The 17,500-nt window shown below is 28.7% G+C and overlaps 1 protein-coding gene across 1 annotated transcript in view; it reads right to left on the bottom strand.

Moving 5' to 3' along the window:
- Positions 1 to 7,680, bottom strand: part of LOC100207401 (GTP-binding protein 2) — a 13,391-nt gene extending 5,711 nt beyond the window's left edge. Inside the window, exons 1-5 of the mRNA XM_065805425.1 lie at positions 7,467 to 7,680; positions 5,397 to 5,423; positions 5,024 to 5,208; positions 4,749 to 4,857; positions 838 to 1,035 (exon numbers count right to left, since the gene is read on the bottom strand). Of these exons, the coding sequence (XP_065661497.1) occupies positions 838 to 1,035; positions 4,749 to 4,857; positions 5,024 to 5,208; positions 5,397 to 5,423; positions 7,467 to 7,553 (606 nt within the window). The 5' untranslated portion in view covers positions 7,554 to 7,680. The remainder of the gene's footprint in view (positions 1 to 837; positions 1,036 to 4,748; positions 4,858 to 5,023; positions 5,209 to 5,396; positions 5,424 to 7,466) is intronic.
- Positions 7,681 to 17,500: the final 9,820 nt, after the last annotated feature.

Raw genomic sequence — 17,500 nt, 5'->3', positions numbered from 1 at the left:
TCTGAAAAACTAAAAATTTTCTAAAAAATAACCAGAATTCCAGTTAATAACAAGTTAAAGTGACTGGTCAAGGCAAATAGCTTATTCATAGAGATAATTAGGTTCATTAAAAGTCATCATAAAATTAGCTCTACTGTCTTTCAAGCAAAGACTAATTTTTTATGCTAATAACTAGAGACAACTTCTAGTTAATGGTTGACACCTTCGAGACTTTGAAAACTATTTTTTGCTACATGCCACTCATCACATTTGAAGCATGACACACAGAATTTCAATACCTTTCAATTTTTACAAATGAAATTGATAGCTAATCCCATGTAGCCTCAAAGAAAACCTAAATATCTTGACAAATTACTATTTGCATACCGATATTACAATGCATACCAATATAACAATACATACCCATGTAACAATGCATACCGATATAACAATGCATACCGATATAACAATGCAAACCAATATAACAATGCTTTTAGTTTTCAAAAAACACAAATAATCCAACATACTTACACAGTATTTCAAAGTTTCAAATAAATTATGATGACTTTATTATTAAAATATTTATTATTAAAAAGATTATTATAAAGCCTAAAGCAAGTTTGCAATGATAATAAAAAAATAGATCCGAGAATAAATCAGAAGAATAGACTGCATTTTTTTGGAACTGTCAAAAACATCAAAATTTAAAAATTTTGTTTCAGGAATTTAAGCTTGTATTTCAAATATTATAAAACCTGAGCTGTTTTTTTTGTTTTTGATTTATAAAATTTATAAACCTCAAAAAATCTACTTTGTGAAAGGTATTTTAAATAGGAATAAGCTAATGATTAAACTTACTTGTCCTTTCCGATCAAATCCAAGGATTTCATGGCTTATGCTGGATGTACGCCCTGATTGAATTTCATGCAAATGACGAAAAACATTAAGACGTGCTCTACCTCTTCCATTATCAAGGTCACCATAACACAAAACTCCAAGAAGTGTGCTTTTTCCTGCATCAGCATTCCCAAGACAAGCCACTTTAATTTCAATAAACTAAAATTAAAAAAAGTAATTTATTACAACATATTGTATGCTTCAAATTGTTGTTATGTGGATCAAATCATAACTAAAACATAAATTTTAGTAAAAAAGTGTGAAAAATATTTTAAATTTATTTGTAAAAAAACTAAATTTAAATTTGTTAAACTTTATAAATTTAAAATTTAATAAAATTAATAAATTTAAAATTTATTTGTAAACTTGTGCTGAATATTTTTTTGAGGGTAACTTAAAAAAAGATTGAGACATCATAAGAGACTTTTTACATTTTTAAGACAAATTCCAAAACTACTACCACTTATTCCATCAACTTTTCACTTGAGTTGAATTTAGCAAAATTTCATACTTTTACAGTAACTCTGTTGTGCAATGGAAAAAGCCGGTAACTCTTTCTTATTTGTGGAAGGAAGAAACTATAACGACTTTACAGTTGTCTTTTTTGCAATAAAACATACAAAAATATATTAGGAACTTATACTAAGATGCTACTTTACTATTTGTTATTTCTGTTTTAACCCAGCAATGAAATTAAAAATTTTTTTTTTTTAATTTCAAGTTTTTTAGAGTTACTAACTTTTTGGTTTGCGCACCCATTGACGTATTCAGAGTAATTTGGGGACACCGTTTAAAGAAAAAAGTTCCTTATACGTCTGATCAAATTTGTATAGTTTTTTTTTTAATGCAGTGTCACTTTAATACACAATTTATGCTAACTTATTGACAAGAGAGCATGTTATATACATTTTTATTTTATATTTTATATGATTCCTTTTACTTTTAATAATGCAAAGAACTTATGCAAAAATTATATCCAGAATTAAATACTAGAGTTGGGGCGCAAACTTGGGCACCTAAACCGGTATATTGGTGTCAAGGTTGACCTGGATATGCCAATGACACCAGGATTGTTTCTTCATGTTGAAAACTTTTTATTCGTCTAGTTTTTCGGACTCAAACAACTAACAGTTTTTAAAGCCTTCTGTCAACGGCTTTCTTGCTCTTTTAGTCTTTTCTTTGCTTCCTGATACCTCTTAGAAATATATAGTTTGCTTGCAGCCTTGTTAGGAGTAAAAAATTAAAAAACAAGAAATAATATGAAAGGTATATTGAAAAGAAAATCCTTGCACAGCTGTGTCAAAATATGAACTTCTAGATTCAATTGAAACTGAATGTAAAGGAAAACAAAGCTTGGCTTACCATTCCTTATTGTTGTAACTAGAGCACTCTAAATTTTTTTATTTTTATTTTCAAAGTACAACTTGAACTTGTCTTTTGTATACTTAGAACAAGCAAGCCTATCATGAGTCTGATCTTTCTTTTTTTTTAACAGCCTGGGACTTACAGTGACTTGTGAATGCAAAACTCAGTTATTTTCGTGATTTTCTTTATGATGGTTCTTGGGCTGATGTCTTTTCCCTCTCAGCTAAAAAATGCACCTCCTCTGTAACCTCCTGGATTCAGACAGGAATGGATTCCTTCTCATCAGCTCCAAAGTCAAGACTCATTCTATTCCATGGTTTTCACCTTCTTGTGCAGCTGCTATATCTAATTGTAATCTTTTTTTTTCATCTTTTTCAATAAAACAACTATCTTAAGAAAAACCAACTATTTTTTATTGCAAGAAATCAATGTAAAAAAGTGCTATCAGATGCTAAGCTCCATTATTCTCAGTTCACTAAATCTTGTATCTTATTTCAGAAGTTAGGCACTAGAAACTTTTGTAAAATCTTCAGCGCCATTAACAAAGGTAGGTCTAACATTCCATCTCTCATTCATGGGACTGATCTTATTACCTCTCCCAAAGATAAGGCAGAACTATTTGCAAAGAACTTTTCTTTTACTTCGACTCTTGAATCTTATGGCCATTCTCTTACTTCCATTCCAATTAAACAGGTTAACCCATTATTAGATATTCAAATCACTCCAGCTTCCGTTGCTAAAGTCATATCTCAATTAAACTCTTCTACGGCTTGTGGTCTAAACAACATTCCTGTCACAGTCTTACAAAATTGTTCTTCAGAACTCTCTTCAGTTTTCTACAAACTATTTAATAAGTGCTTGATTGAGTCTTGCTTTCCTGCCTGCTGGAAAATGGCATCTGTTGTTCTGATTTTCAAAACTCTGGTGAACATTCTGACCCTTCTAATTATAGTCCAATCAGTCTTCTTTCTATTATTAGCAAGGTCTTTGAGTCTTAGTTAAACAAATTTCTCACATCCCATCTTGAGTCAAATAACTTGCTATCAGACAATCAATGCAGTTTTCAATCCTCTCGTTCTACGGCTGACTTGCTAACTGCTGTGAATGAAAGATTTTATTGTGCATTAGACGGAGGCGGAGAGGCTAGGACTATTGCTCTTGACATACTTAAGGCTTTTGACGAAGTTTGGCATGCTGGTCTTCTTCTTAAAGCCATCCTTGAAGGCCAACACTCTTCTTTATTTCCAGTAACTACTGAGGTACTTCAAGGTTTTATCTTTGGTACAATTTTGTTTCTTACCTACATTAATGATCGTCCCGACAACCTTACATCTAAAGTAGCTCTTTTTGCTAATGATTCAACTTTATACTCCTGTCTTGACAAAAAGTCTTCTTTTTTCGATTGCTTAGAATAGGGAGCAGATCTTGATTCTGATCTCACATCTGTAACAGATTGGGGCTCACAGTGGCTTGTAAATTTTAACTCCAACAAAACTCAGTTATTTACGCAAACAACTATACTAACGACATTCCTATATTAATAAATGGCAACCCTCTCACTGAGTCCTCCTTTTTACGTTTTCTTGGATTATCATTTACTACAGACCTTTCATGGTAAACCATATATACAATCGATTGCTAAATTAGCATCTGCTAAGGTTGCTTCTCTTTATTGTGCTCACCATTTTCTCTCTCCTGATTCCATTCTCTACCTCTACAAATCTCTTATTCGTCCCTGTATGGAACACTATTGCCATATTTGGGCTGGTTCTTCTAATAATGCTCTTTCTCTTCTTGACAAGGTCTAAAAATGCATTGTATATGTAGTTGAATCTATCTGCTAAGCTTGAGTCTCTTTGCCATCGTCATAAAGTTGCATCTTTTTCTCTTTTCTACAAATAATGTGGTCACTGCTCAAAGGAGCTATCATCTCTAGTTCCATCAACTAAAACTTATTCTCGCTTGACTCGCCATAAGAAACCTTCAACTTTTTAGGTCTTCTGTCAACTGTTTCCTTGCTCTATAACTCTATTATTGTTTTTCTAGTAACTCCCAGTTTAATATGACTTTGCTATTCGTCTTGTAACTTCGGATTTTTAGTTAAAGGTTTAGTTAAATTTGAACCAGAATAATTTTTAAAAACTTTTTCCCCAATAAAATACTATACTAAAAATTAAAAAAAATTTAACATATATTTATTGTTTTTTTGTATATTTTGTTTGTCATTATATCTAAAAATGGCTATGATGATTTTTGGAGCTGTTTTAATTTTGAATAAAATTGAAAAATTTGTTTAGCCAATTTTCCAAACAAAAGAGTAACTAACAGATTTACAAAAATTGGTTATGGTCCATGGGCCTCCTAGTTGGATATTTTCTAGCAAAAAAATGATTTTGACACTTTCTTAGCAATATCCCCAACTTTTGGAGATATTGCTAATGCCTGGCCAACTGTGCAATGCTAACATTTTAAAGTCAAACTCTATTCTAGCTTTAAAAAAATCAAACCTCTTGACAATCTGGTATCTTTCTTACAAGAGCCTCAACTGCAAATTTAGATGGTTGCACAACATTTTCTATTGTTCGTTCACAAATAACTATTATCTCAGCGTCTAATCTAAACGTTGAGGAGAAGAAAAAAAAACCTTTTTATAGCATAAATAAATATATAAAATTTAATTTTAGGAATAAAACTTTTTAAACTTCACCACACTTTAAAAAACAAACCTTTTCAGTTGTTCTTCAAAATATATTTTTAACATATTTTCTTAAACAAGTTTTACCTATTTGCCATTTTATTTAGTGTTTTCATGGAAGCATCAAGATCTTCTTTAAGAAGACCTGTCATTAAACCGTTATCTTCAACCCCAATCTCATAGATAGCTTCTCCATTACCTTCTTTTAAACGCCATTTCATCTGTGTAACAAGGTGCTCAAATCGAGACTCTGTTGGACAAACAAGCTTTAGCTAATAAAATTAAACATTTATCTTAAAAAATAATTTTAAATTTAGAATTAAAATGTTAAATTTTTAATTAAAATTTAGAACTAAAAGAAGTAAAATAGGTTGATAATTATAAAGTTACATTTTAATTTAATAAAACAGATTCAACTAAAATTTGTTATTTTCATTATAAAAGAATTTTAAAATAAAACCTTGTATTCTATATTCCCTTCTTCAACCTGAAACAACAATTTATATATATATATATATATATATATATATATATATATATATATATATATATATATATATATATATATATATATATATATATATAAAAGAAATAGGAAATAAAAAAAGAATAGGTTAAAAAGATTATATAAATATATATATATATATATATATATATATATATATATATATATATATATATATATATATATATATATATATAAATATATATATATATATGTATATTTATATACATATAATATATGCATATATATATACATACATATATATATATACATATATATGTATTGAACGTCGTAATAGCATAAAATAATTATATATATGTATATATATATTTACATAAATATATGTATATATGTATATATGTATATATATATACATATATATATATATATATATATATATATATATATATATATATATACATATATATATATATATATATATATATATATATATATATATATATATATATATAAATATATATACATATATGTATATATATATATCTATATCTATATATATATATATATATATATATAAATTAATAATATTATTAACCAAACTACTAATCAATTTCCCCACTGTAAAGATCCAAACTACAAATATAAATCATATCATCCATTAAACAAATCGTAACAAAATTAAACTTTTACTACTTGCCTGATGATTGCAGTAACACATGAAACTCAGAGTTGCAATATTAAATTATATTATAAACATTAGCATTTAGCTAACTCCTGATACCACAGTGCAGTAACAGTAATATATATATATATACTATATAGCTCTAGTTCATTTATTGAGCACTCTTTTACAATATTATACATGATAATGTAAAGATACTTTCTTAATTTATATATATATACACCTACATATATATATATATATATATATATATATATATATATATATATATATATATATATATATATATATATATATATATATATATATATATATATATATATATATACTTTTTAAGGAACTTTTATGCAACTTTATACTAGTGGCAACACTGGTGGAAAAAGAGATCACCAGGTTTTATGTTGTGTCACTCAAATAAAACCTTTTTGATTCAAGAGCTTTCTTATTGAGGTCACAATGAAATAGGGTACAGTAGGGTGCTTTAGTACATACACTAACTATTTTATAGCCTTAAGGTTTTGGGATTGAGCAGCAATCTTTTTTTTATTATTCTTTGTTTTATTTTTTCCTTTTTTCAAAAGATGTATGCTATACAGATAAACAAAACTAGTGAACAATTGCTGATCTATAGCAGATGTTTTTTATTATAACATTAACATCATCTCCCATTGTTTATGGGCACATAAATTAAAGCAATCATGAGTACAAAATTAAGGCGCGTTTCTTATATCAAGATTTTATTCAAGTAAAAAAAAACAAAGTTAAAGTTAGATATTTTGTATTAGATTAGGTATTGTATATGAACTTATGTTATGCATTGTATATTATAAATTTATTATATTATTATTACTTTTAAAAGGTACATCAAATTTTAGGCATAGACAATTATAACTAATATTACTGTAAAAATAGTTAGCTATATCAGACATTGTTACAGCCTGTTAAAGTATATAAATCTATGAATTTGCAGTTTAGAGTTTTCAGAAGTTAGTTTTATAGCTTTACACATGCAATTTCTCATTATTCCTGAGAGCTTTTGACAATAATATTGAGTGATTTTTGCACTTAATACTAAGTTATCTCCTATTAAAGCTAACTTAATTCTTATTCAAACAACCCCAGGTATTTTTATATGTACTTTATATATCATTATTTTTTATTGTCTCTCTCTTTGTGGTTGTTGTTGTTGTTGTTGTTGTTCTTGTTGTTGCTGTTGATGATGATAAAACTAGCTATCACATTTTAAGTAAAAAAAACCTAAAAGTTGGTCAGTTTTTTTTAACCTTTTTTGATATCAAAATTCTGCAATTAAAACTTTATAACTTAAAAATTTTATGAAAAATACATCTTTATATTACAATATTATAAATTACAGTAATTACCTCTGGAGGTAGAGAAGGAAACTCGTTTGCAACTTCAGTCGCTGTTGTATATTGTATCATTCCAAAACGTAGACTTGTAGTATTCATTAATACGATAGAGGATACAGTTGTATCTCCAGCTTTTTAAGATGATTTTTTTCATGAAAAGTAGTTAATGGCTTATGTTATTAGTTAGTTTTAGTTCATTTTTTATTCCTAGACGTAAAAAAAAAAATCTACGGAAAGATATAGCAAATATGACGCAAGATTTCACAACCCGGAAGAAACAATTTTTTGACGAAATGTGGTGAAATTTTTTATGACATAACAACGATAAATATTTAAAAAGTTTAAAATTACATAATAACTATTTAAAACTCAGGCGGTTTGTTACAAATTTATTTCCGTTATAAGATCCCGTTGATATTGTCAAAACATTGTCGTTTCATTTTAAATTCGTTTTTATTTTTAATGTTACAAACTGTATAAAGTAACTGCAAAACAATATGGGAAGGTTCTTTATAATAACATAAATTTTTAATATTAAAAAAACAACCTCTCGATATTGTTTTATTGTAGTTTTATACAGTTTTTTACAACAAAAGTTTAATACGCGTTTAAAATAAAACGAGTTTATTGTCAGAATGGAGGATATAAGTTTTTTTGTGATATATATTACAGTAGGTATGCAGACAGGGGCGTCGCAAACTGCTTTGGCTCCCCTATGCAAATCTAAAATGCGCCCCTAAAAATAATGTATACCTTTTGTAATAACTAACAATACATGTATTATATAAATTTAAATAAAGTAATTTTTAATAACAATTATATTTATAACATTAATCGTAATATAACTTCATCCTACGTGAAAAAAAGGTAAGTTTTAAAAAAGGTAAAACTTAGTATATGTAAAGTTAAATAAAAAATCAAGCAAATATAAAATTTTACTTCTAAGTGTTCTATACATTAACTTTATATATAGTTAATATTCATTAAAGTTTCATTCTACGTGCTTTGCTGCCACAAAATTGTTCGTTATCGATGTCGTTACGTCACAAAATCGTTAGTTATCGATGTCAAAGTCGTTTTCAATTGAAATTAAGGCAAGTTCGACTAGACGTTCTTAAAATAATGTTGATGTAAGATACGTTTTTATTAATTTTAAACGGGAAAAAGATCGTTTCCAATTGCAACTGTTACCGGTTGGGTTAATAAAATTCGCGAGGCAATATTTAAATTAACGAACAACGTTTTCAAATTATCTTTGTAAATATAAATTAATGTACTGAGAGGGGTTCTGGTTAAATCTTTATTCGTACGATATATTTTCATGAACGTAGCTAAATTATTTATAGCTTTGATTGCAGTTCATATAGGGGAACCTGTTGTACCTTTGACCACGTTGTACCTTTGGTCACTCTACTCTGTTGGCTTACTATTATTATTTAAAAAAAACGGGAAGTGTCATTTGAAATAGTAGTCCATGACAACTCTTCTTATCGTAAAACATTATACTTGGGATAGATGGTATTGATCCACAAGCAATTATAAGTTTTGACTCTTAAAAAGTAAATATTTGTGTTAATCTTATTCTGATTTTAAAACTGTGATAAATTGTTGTTTGATTCATCTACGACATTATAAACATTACCCAACATCTTTTTTTTGTTATGGAAAATTTTGGATGATTATGTCTGACCGTAAATGGGGATTAAGACAATAACTGTTAAAGAAACCCATCTCGTGTACCTTTGACCAGTCAAGGACGTTGTACATTTGACCAATAAAAACTACTTCCTCGGTAATTTGCGGACTTTAAGAGGGCAAGATTATAAAATTTATAATCTACCTTATTAGGCGTCGTCTGTGCTTTATTGCTTTTTAATGCAAAATTGTTTCTAGTATTATGATGATGAAATAATTCCATTGAATTTTAATGCAATTCACTATTTATTCTTGAACCACTACTACACTTAGAATAATCAATTTTGTTAATTTAGTTAGTTGGACAGCTGAAGCAATATTATTGTCAAGTTCATTTTATTACCTAGTTTCTGCTCAGCTATAGGGAATTAAATGTATCGAAATAGTTAATTAATTTTGTTAATATATTTTAGTTTTAAAATGACAAGGAGCAAGATTGGTGTTTTTCGCAAAAAGATTTCCGAAATGGATATGCTAAATGCAGTGAATTTTGTGCTTTAACAAAAAATGAGTTTAAGTGAAGCTGCAAAACATTGCAACATTAAAAAGTCAACTTTAATATATCAGTTGAAGCAGTTTAAAAAATCTGGTAGTTGCGAATATTTATATTCACATACCAAACCAAAAAAAGTATTCTCAACTGAAGAAGAATTAATTTTGGTAAACTACTTGGCAGATGCTGCAAATATGCATTATGGACTTACATTAAAGCAGATAAGATCCTTTGCATATGAGTATGCTTTAGCAAATCATAAAAAAATTGAAACTTCATGGATGAAAAATAAATGTGCAGGTGAACAATGGCTGCGAGATTTTCGCAAAAGATATAATAACAAGCTATCTCTACGTAAACCACAACCTACAAGTCTTGGTAGATCTTCTGCATTCAATAGAGAAACTGTAAGAATTGTATATAAAAATTACAAAAATGTTTTAGAACGTTATCATTTTGACCCATCAAATATTTGGAACTGTGATGAAACAGGAATTACCACAGTCCACGTACCACCAAAAATTCTAGCTCCAAAAGGTAAAAAACAAATAGGGAGCATAACTAGTGCTGAACGAGGCAACAATGTAACAATGATTGCATCCATTAATGCTACTGGAAATAGCATCCCACCATTACTTGTATTTCCACGTGCTAAATTCAAAGACTACATGTTAAATAATTGTCCTCCTGGAAGTGTAGGAGCAGCTAATAAGTCTGGATGGTCAAATGAAGTCATTTTTGTGCAATTTCTTGAACATTTTATTAGTAATGTGCGACCGTCAATTAAAAAACCTGTTCTTTTATTAATGGATAATCATGAGAGTCATGTAAACATTTCTGTTATTGAGTTAGCAAAAAAATCAGCATAGTTTTAATGACATTTCATCCTCACACAACCCATAAAATGCAAACTCTTGATCGTGGTGTTTTTGGACCATTTAAAACTTTTTATAACAATGCCATGAATAACTGGATGATATCACCAGGCAATGCTGGTAAACCAGTCACAATTTATGATATATCTTACCTTGTTGGTCAAGCTTATCCTCATGCTTTTGTACCAAATAATATTATAAACAGTTTTAAATGTACTGGATTTTATCCATTTAATGAAAATATTTTTACTGATATTGACTTTTTAGCTGCAAATGTTACTGATAGGCCAATAGTGAATACTGAAGCTTGCCTTTCTAATGAGATTATTGATGTTATAACTGCACCATCCAGTGTACCATCAACGTCATCTATTGTTTTAGGGGAAATCCCTACTGTGAGTTTACCATCAAGATCAATTGTTTCACCTGAGATAATACGACCTCATCCTAAAGCCAAATTAAGAAAAACAAATACTTCAAAAAGACGTAATAGAAAATCATGTATTTTAACTGATACCCCTGAAATTAAAGTTATTCTAGATTCAAAATCTAATAACCAACAATTTAAAAAGACCTCTTCAAGCAAAAGAAAAAAAATGGCAAAGCAGATTATTTTTAGTCAGTCTGACATATGTTTAAACGATGAAAGCTCTAATGAAATTGATTTTGGAGTAAATATACTTGATAATGAAAGTGAAATTGTTTCTGGAGATTTTTTAATTGTCAAGTTGGCTGGAAAGAAATGCTCTAGATTTTATGTAGCAGAAGTTTTAGAAGTTGTTGGTATAGTTTACAAAATTAAGTATCTTAAGAAATCAGGAGACTTTTGTAACAAGTTTATAAGAGAAGATGACAATTTTTATGATTTGGAACTTAAGGATATTATTATGAAACTTCCACCACCAAGTATTGGTCATGGTTCATCTAAGCGTCAGTATCTTATGTTTGATGTTGATCTGACTATTTGCAATAGTTAATATATTTTACTCTTTTATCATTATATTTTTTGTTGTCATCATTAAGATATTTTCTATAAAAAGCATTATGATCATATGTAAATGAATATAGACCGCCAGCTAACATAAGTTATAAAAATATATTTTTGCTCTTTTCTTATCTAAAATAATAAAAATAACTGTATATATTAGAAAATATGTTTTGTACAATTAAATCGCCTTTAAAGTTTTGGACCTTAATCCTAATTATTTCATGTAAGTAGCATCTAACTAAAGAAAATATGTGACTTTATCTAAATAGTTATAATAACTGATTTTATTGAAAAAAATTAGTAATACTGAGTATCGTAACTTTAATACACAAGTCTTTGCAAGATTGTAAGGATTGATTTTTCTAGTTTTTTTTTAGACAATTAGGCTTGATTACAAAATAATTAGATTTTTTTTATTGATATAAGATGGACCAAAAGTTTCTATATAATATATAACAAGCTAAAATATTAAAAAGGGTTCAAACATTGCATGATTTTTTAATAATAACATTTTGGTCAAAGGAACAACACGCATCGGTCAAAGGTACAACGTACGTGTTGTACCTTTGACCAATAGACTTCTATTTTTAAAACGCGGGAAAAAGATACTTCTTGGTCAAATGAAAAAAAAATTCTAAGTATAATTTTTGGGCAAAATATAAGAGAATATTATAAAGTGAATATTATGAATGGTTTGGATTTACTCAATAGGCTACGCAAAAAACGCCTTAAAGCAAAAAGTGGTCAAAGGTACAACAGGTTCCCCTATTTATTTCTATATTTTGCAACAATTTGCTAACAACATTTACATTGGTTTTAATAAATTTAGACGCACTCATTTCTTTTTACATATATTTAAGAAAATACTTAAAAAAAAAATAAAAGTGCTACCGCTATGTTTGATATATAATTTATTAGAGGAAGTGAAACTCGATAATAGAGCACCTTAATTTTTTTTACAGGATGTTTATTACTCATTCTATACGAATTAACACAAGAAAGTTAATTGATAAGCTTGATTTTATTTTATTCATAAATTTAGACGCACAATCAAAAAAGTCTTATATCTTGTTAATTGGTAGTTAATTAGTAGTTTTTTCCCCATATTTCTCATTAATAGGCCAAAATTAATTGATTTTGTCAAAAAATCTTATATAAATATGACTTACCTGGAATTAGTTTATCATTATTCAATAAATAAACAAAAGTTAAGTTAGTTTTGCACTAAAAAGACGCGAAAAATGGGCAAAAGACGTATCACTCAAGGTGAAAGATGGCAAATTATTGCTCACATCAAAGAAGGAACCAAAAGTAATAAAGAAATTGCCAGGTTTATTGTAGTTTCTGAGAAATACGTCCGGACAACGAAGCAAAACTTTCTTCACACTGGTGGTGCCAGCGAGAAAACAAGGCCAGGTAGACCCTATCAGAGCTAATCCAAGTATTAGTTACAAAGAATTGACCACAGAATTCAATACAACGCGAAATACATCTATTTCTCAAAGCACAGTCTACCGAATACTTATCAAATACAAGATTGGAGTCTTCTCTGCTTTAAAGAAACCGCTCCTGCATCCATATGATAAACAAAGGAGACTAAAATAGTGTTGTGAAAAAAGGTATTGGACAATAGAACAATGGAAAAACATTATGTGGAGTGATGAGAGTAACTTTGAGCTTATCAATCGCAAATCTAACATAACAGTCAAAAGAATGGCTCACGAAAAGTATTACGCTAGGTACATTAGACCGACTGTACTAAGTGGAGGCTCAATAGGAATCTGGTCATGCTTTAATTACAAAGGTGTTGGTATGTGCCAAACATACACCGGAAGAATCAACTCTAGAATATACGTAGAAGTACTGGAAAACAACTTAATTCCATCAATTGACCTGCTTATGCTCAATGATAAACCATGGAAACTTCAACAAGATGGCGATACTGCACATACTGCATACAATACAAAGGAGTGGTTCAACGATAATAATATCAAGACAATACCGTGGCCTCCATACTCACCTGACTTGAACCCGATTGAAAACATTTGGGCTTGGATTGACCGTGAATTGGCAAAGGCTCAAATTTCCACACTTGGCCAGCTGATGGGCGTCTTTAAGGAGACCTGGTATAGGGTCCCAGAAGCGATGTGCAAAAATCTTGTTGAGTCTATGCCTAGAAGAGTTCTTAGTTGTATTAAAGCAAAAAACGGATACACAAAATATTGATTGGTTCATAAAATACGCCTCCTAATGTATTGAGCGTCTAAATTTATGAATAATTTTTTTTTGTCTTATCTTTTTAATACCATGTAGTTGTACCTAATTATTACTTAGTATTTGTGTTTTTTTTTTGTAAATTTTTTGTAAATTTTGTATTCTGCATGTATTTATCTAATAAATAGAAAAAAACAAAACCGAAATCTTTTTTCGTTATTGTTTTATCGTTAAAAAACTAAAAATTTCTATTCTCACATATGAGTGCGTCTAAATTTATGAAAATCACAGTATTTTGTTAAGTATATCATACCACAGTACTAATAAACACACAAAATTAAAGTTAATAATTCTTTTACATCAAATTTTAGCCTAATATCTGATATGCTTTTCTATTCTTTTATTTTCTTGGAATTCAAATAAAGCATCATAATCCTCTAGCGAATATCTGAGTGTGGCTTTAATGTAAAATTAAGAACACGTTTTAAAATAACCCAGCGTTTATTTAATGGCGCAAAATTTTTTAAAAATTTTTTAACATTTCCGAAAAAACAAAATCATTTGGTTATTATTTTTTGCAATATCGTTATCTACGAGATTTAGAGAGTGAGCGGAACAAGGTGTATAAAAAACTCTTGGATATATATATATATATATATATATATATATATATATATATATATATATATATATATATATATATATATTAAATTTATTTATTTTAGGTGCCCAAAAAAAGTCTTACCACAGAGCTCCGCGGAAGAGCATTTAAAAGGAAGTTCACGTCTCCTTCCTTACCGATATTATAAAACTTGCCCAGAGGTAGCGTTAAACTCTCTGAAGCTCTCTGAAACTACAGATGTTTTCTGAAGCAAGCGCGCTAACCACTGCGCTACGACTGCTCGTGTAATAAATCGATTTTGCTTATAATTGCACAAGTTGTAGGAAATTTCCATTATTTTTAACAAATATATTGCAAGATTTTCCTCTAAAGGGCAGAGATTGCTTTGTTAAATATTTTATTATTCGAATAAAACGTTCGAAAACAGAGTACCAGTGTTGTTTTTTTTATACAACAAATTTATCATGTTAATGATCAACTGTCGTTTTTGCTTCAAAGGAACATTCTAAATTGAACAATTTTTGTAAATTATATAAGTGAATAATAGAAGTATCATAGGCGTAAAAAGTTTTTGACAAATTTTGAAAACCCTGTTGTAATTAGACGACTTAAACTACTATTATCTAATAAATGAAACGTAAATAACTTGCAATAGAAACAATATACACTATTGGATTTTTTAGATTCTAATTAACCAATATGTAGGCACCGATTCCTTAAATTTTTCATTTTACTAAAATAATATGTACCACTGAATTTTCTGTTGTTATCACCTGAAGGGTACAATAAGTTTCGCTTTTTTTGTCCTATTTCAATAATAAGTTTTCTTATTTTGTGATCAATTTGAGGATCTTGAAGATTATTTAAAACTGGTAACGTTGATGTATTAGTTGGTGATGTAACTTCGAAAGGAAGTTCAACTTGTTGTATTACAAATTACAGATTGAGAACAGTCGGTGCTTTTTTCCTCTGAGTTACGGTGTTTTGTTACGGTATTTGCTTAAAGTTGTAGTCCACCTTTTTTTTTTTTAAATATTATTATCATCTGCAGGATGATATCCACATCAGAAAAAGCACCATTCTTCAATATTAAAATTTTTCAATATCAACTCTTTGATTCTTAAGTTCTTGTTCTCTGGTCATCTTGCGCTTGTGATTTTGATATCCGTGTGAATTGAAGATTCACACGGATATCAAAATCAAAGTGTCCAATTCCCTTTCTGTTTCAGAAACCAGCAAATTTCTAAGTCTTAAATATTGTTTCATTTAAGACTTAGAAATTTGCGGGTTTCTGAAATAGAAAGGGTATCGGACACTCGTTTATTTTCTGCAATGGAAAATTTTATTGAGCCTGTATTAACTGCTACTGAGACAGACGAAGAAATTAATTACGAATATCAACAAAAAAAACTTTTAGTTAACAGTATTGAATTGAGTGGACCGTTTATCTTAACAAATGATTGGTTATCTAAAGAAAAGATGGTTTTAAATATTGGCCAATAATTTTGTATGTTGCGTCTCCAGATATTTATATATACATGATGTTCAACTCGTCTGAATTAGGTAGCAATGACCAAAACAATGATAAAAATTTAAAAGCTTTTAGTTTTTATAAAACAGGTTGGCTTCAAAAATTAAAAATATTGCTGAATAAATGAGGAAAGTTCATTTTTTGAAATAAAAGGTGAATGCAGGTATTCATAAACTATTAGCGACACATACCATAAACTGTGGTTAACTATATAAAAAAAGATAATGCATAAGTCTGATATTATTACTGTACATGTGTGGCAGGAATGAGCCAAACATGTAACCATTGTTGCTGCAGCAATGTTTAGAATTGAAGCTTTTTTTAAAATGGGTTTAAAAAACCCTGCTAACAGGATGACACAGTGATCTTTACGATTTGGAAGCCATTAGTTTGAACCCATCGATAGGTTCAAACCAATGGCTTCCAAATCGTAAAGATGTTTTGTCTATTAAAATTAAAAATATAGATTTTAGCAGAGAAATTTTTTCTTAGCATTGTAAAAAAAAAAAGACCGCTTGTAGACAGTTTGCATTAAAATTTAATCCAATATCTGGTTCTTCTACTTATCTTCTAATATCTGTTGGTGATATACTGGCAATATGAAAAGATATTTTAACATTTGAAAAAAATGTAAAAATTAATGACACTAAAAAATAATGAAGAAATTGAGCAGTTAACCAAAGGACAAATTAAAAACACTGGGTACAAGTTTATAAAAAGGTGTTATAACAGCTTCATAAAGTTACGATGGTTGGACAAAGATTAACCAAAAAACAACAGTCGCAGATATGTGGGAATTAAATCAGCGCATATCTGGCGTGTCATGTGTTAATCCAGACATAACGGCAATAAAGTATGGTAGAGAAATGGAAGAAAATGCTAACTGTTTATAAGAAAATTTAAAACTAAGTCATAAAGGGGTAGCATTTCATAATTGTAATTATTTTTAGATAGAGATATTCCTTTCACTACTAGTATTCTTGATCCAATTGTTACTTGTTTGTGTTGTCTGCATGTCTTAAGTAAAATATCCGTTTCCTATTAGTTACTTGTCCCCAGATCTAATTGTAAACTTCCACATTTAATTAAAAACGATGTTGGTATTTCTTTATACAAGAATCATGCATATTATGTGCAATACCTTGTACAAATGGTTTTTGTACAAGGCATTGCATACCATAAAATATGAGTGATGGTAAGGCACAATCATTCATATTTTATGGTGTGGACACCTCACGGAAATTTTATTGAATGTATTGAATTTGATAATAAAAAAAATGGATGTAACTAAGCGTAATTTAAAGATTATTATAATTATTATTTGAATTTTTAGACTGCAACGTGGCGCTGTTTTTTGTTGAAAAAAAGTATTGTTACATTTGTAGAAGTTCTTATTGTTTTAAATCTACCAATTTAGTTTGATATAACTGGAAAAGTTTTTGTGGTTTTTTTAAAATTATTACTATATAGGATCAATCATTAGGATTGACAAGTGGAATGGGTAATACAGAACTCTTATGATACTGAAAAATTGTTTTGTAGGCAACAGGACAACTAACAGCAGGACAACTGACATCAGGACAATCACACTAACCAAAAAAAAAGTCTAAAATTGAATTATTAAAAAT

This window comes from Hydra vulgaris, chromosome 09 (genome assembly GCF_038396675.1).
Source record: "Hydra vulgaris chromosome 09, alternate assembly HydraT2T_AEP".
In the NCBI taxonomy this organism is placed as follows: domain Eukaryota; kingdom Metazoa; phylum Cnidaria; class Hydrozoa; order Anthoathecata; family Hydridae; genus Hydra; species Hydra vulgaris.
The sequence above is the reverse complement of the archived record's forward strand: the minus strand, read 5'-3'. Positions and strand labels throughout refer to the sequence as shown.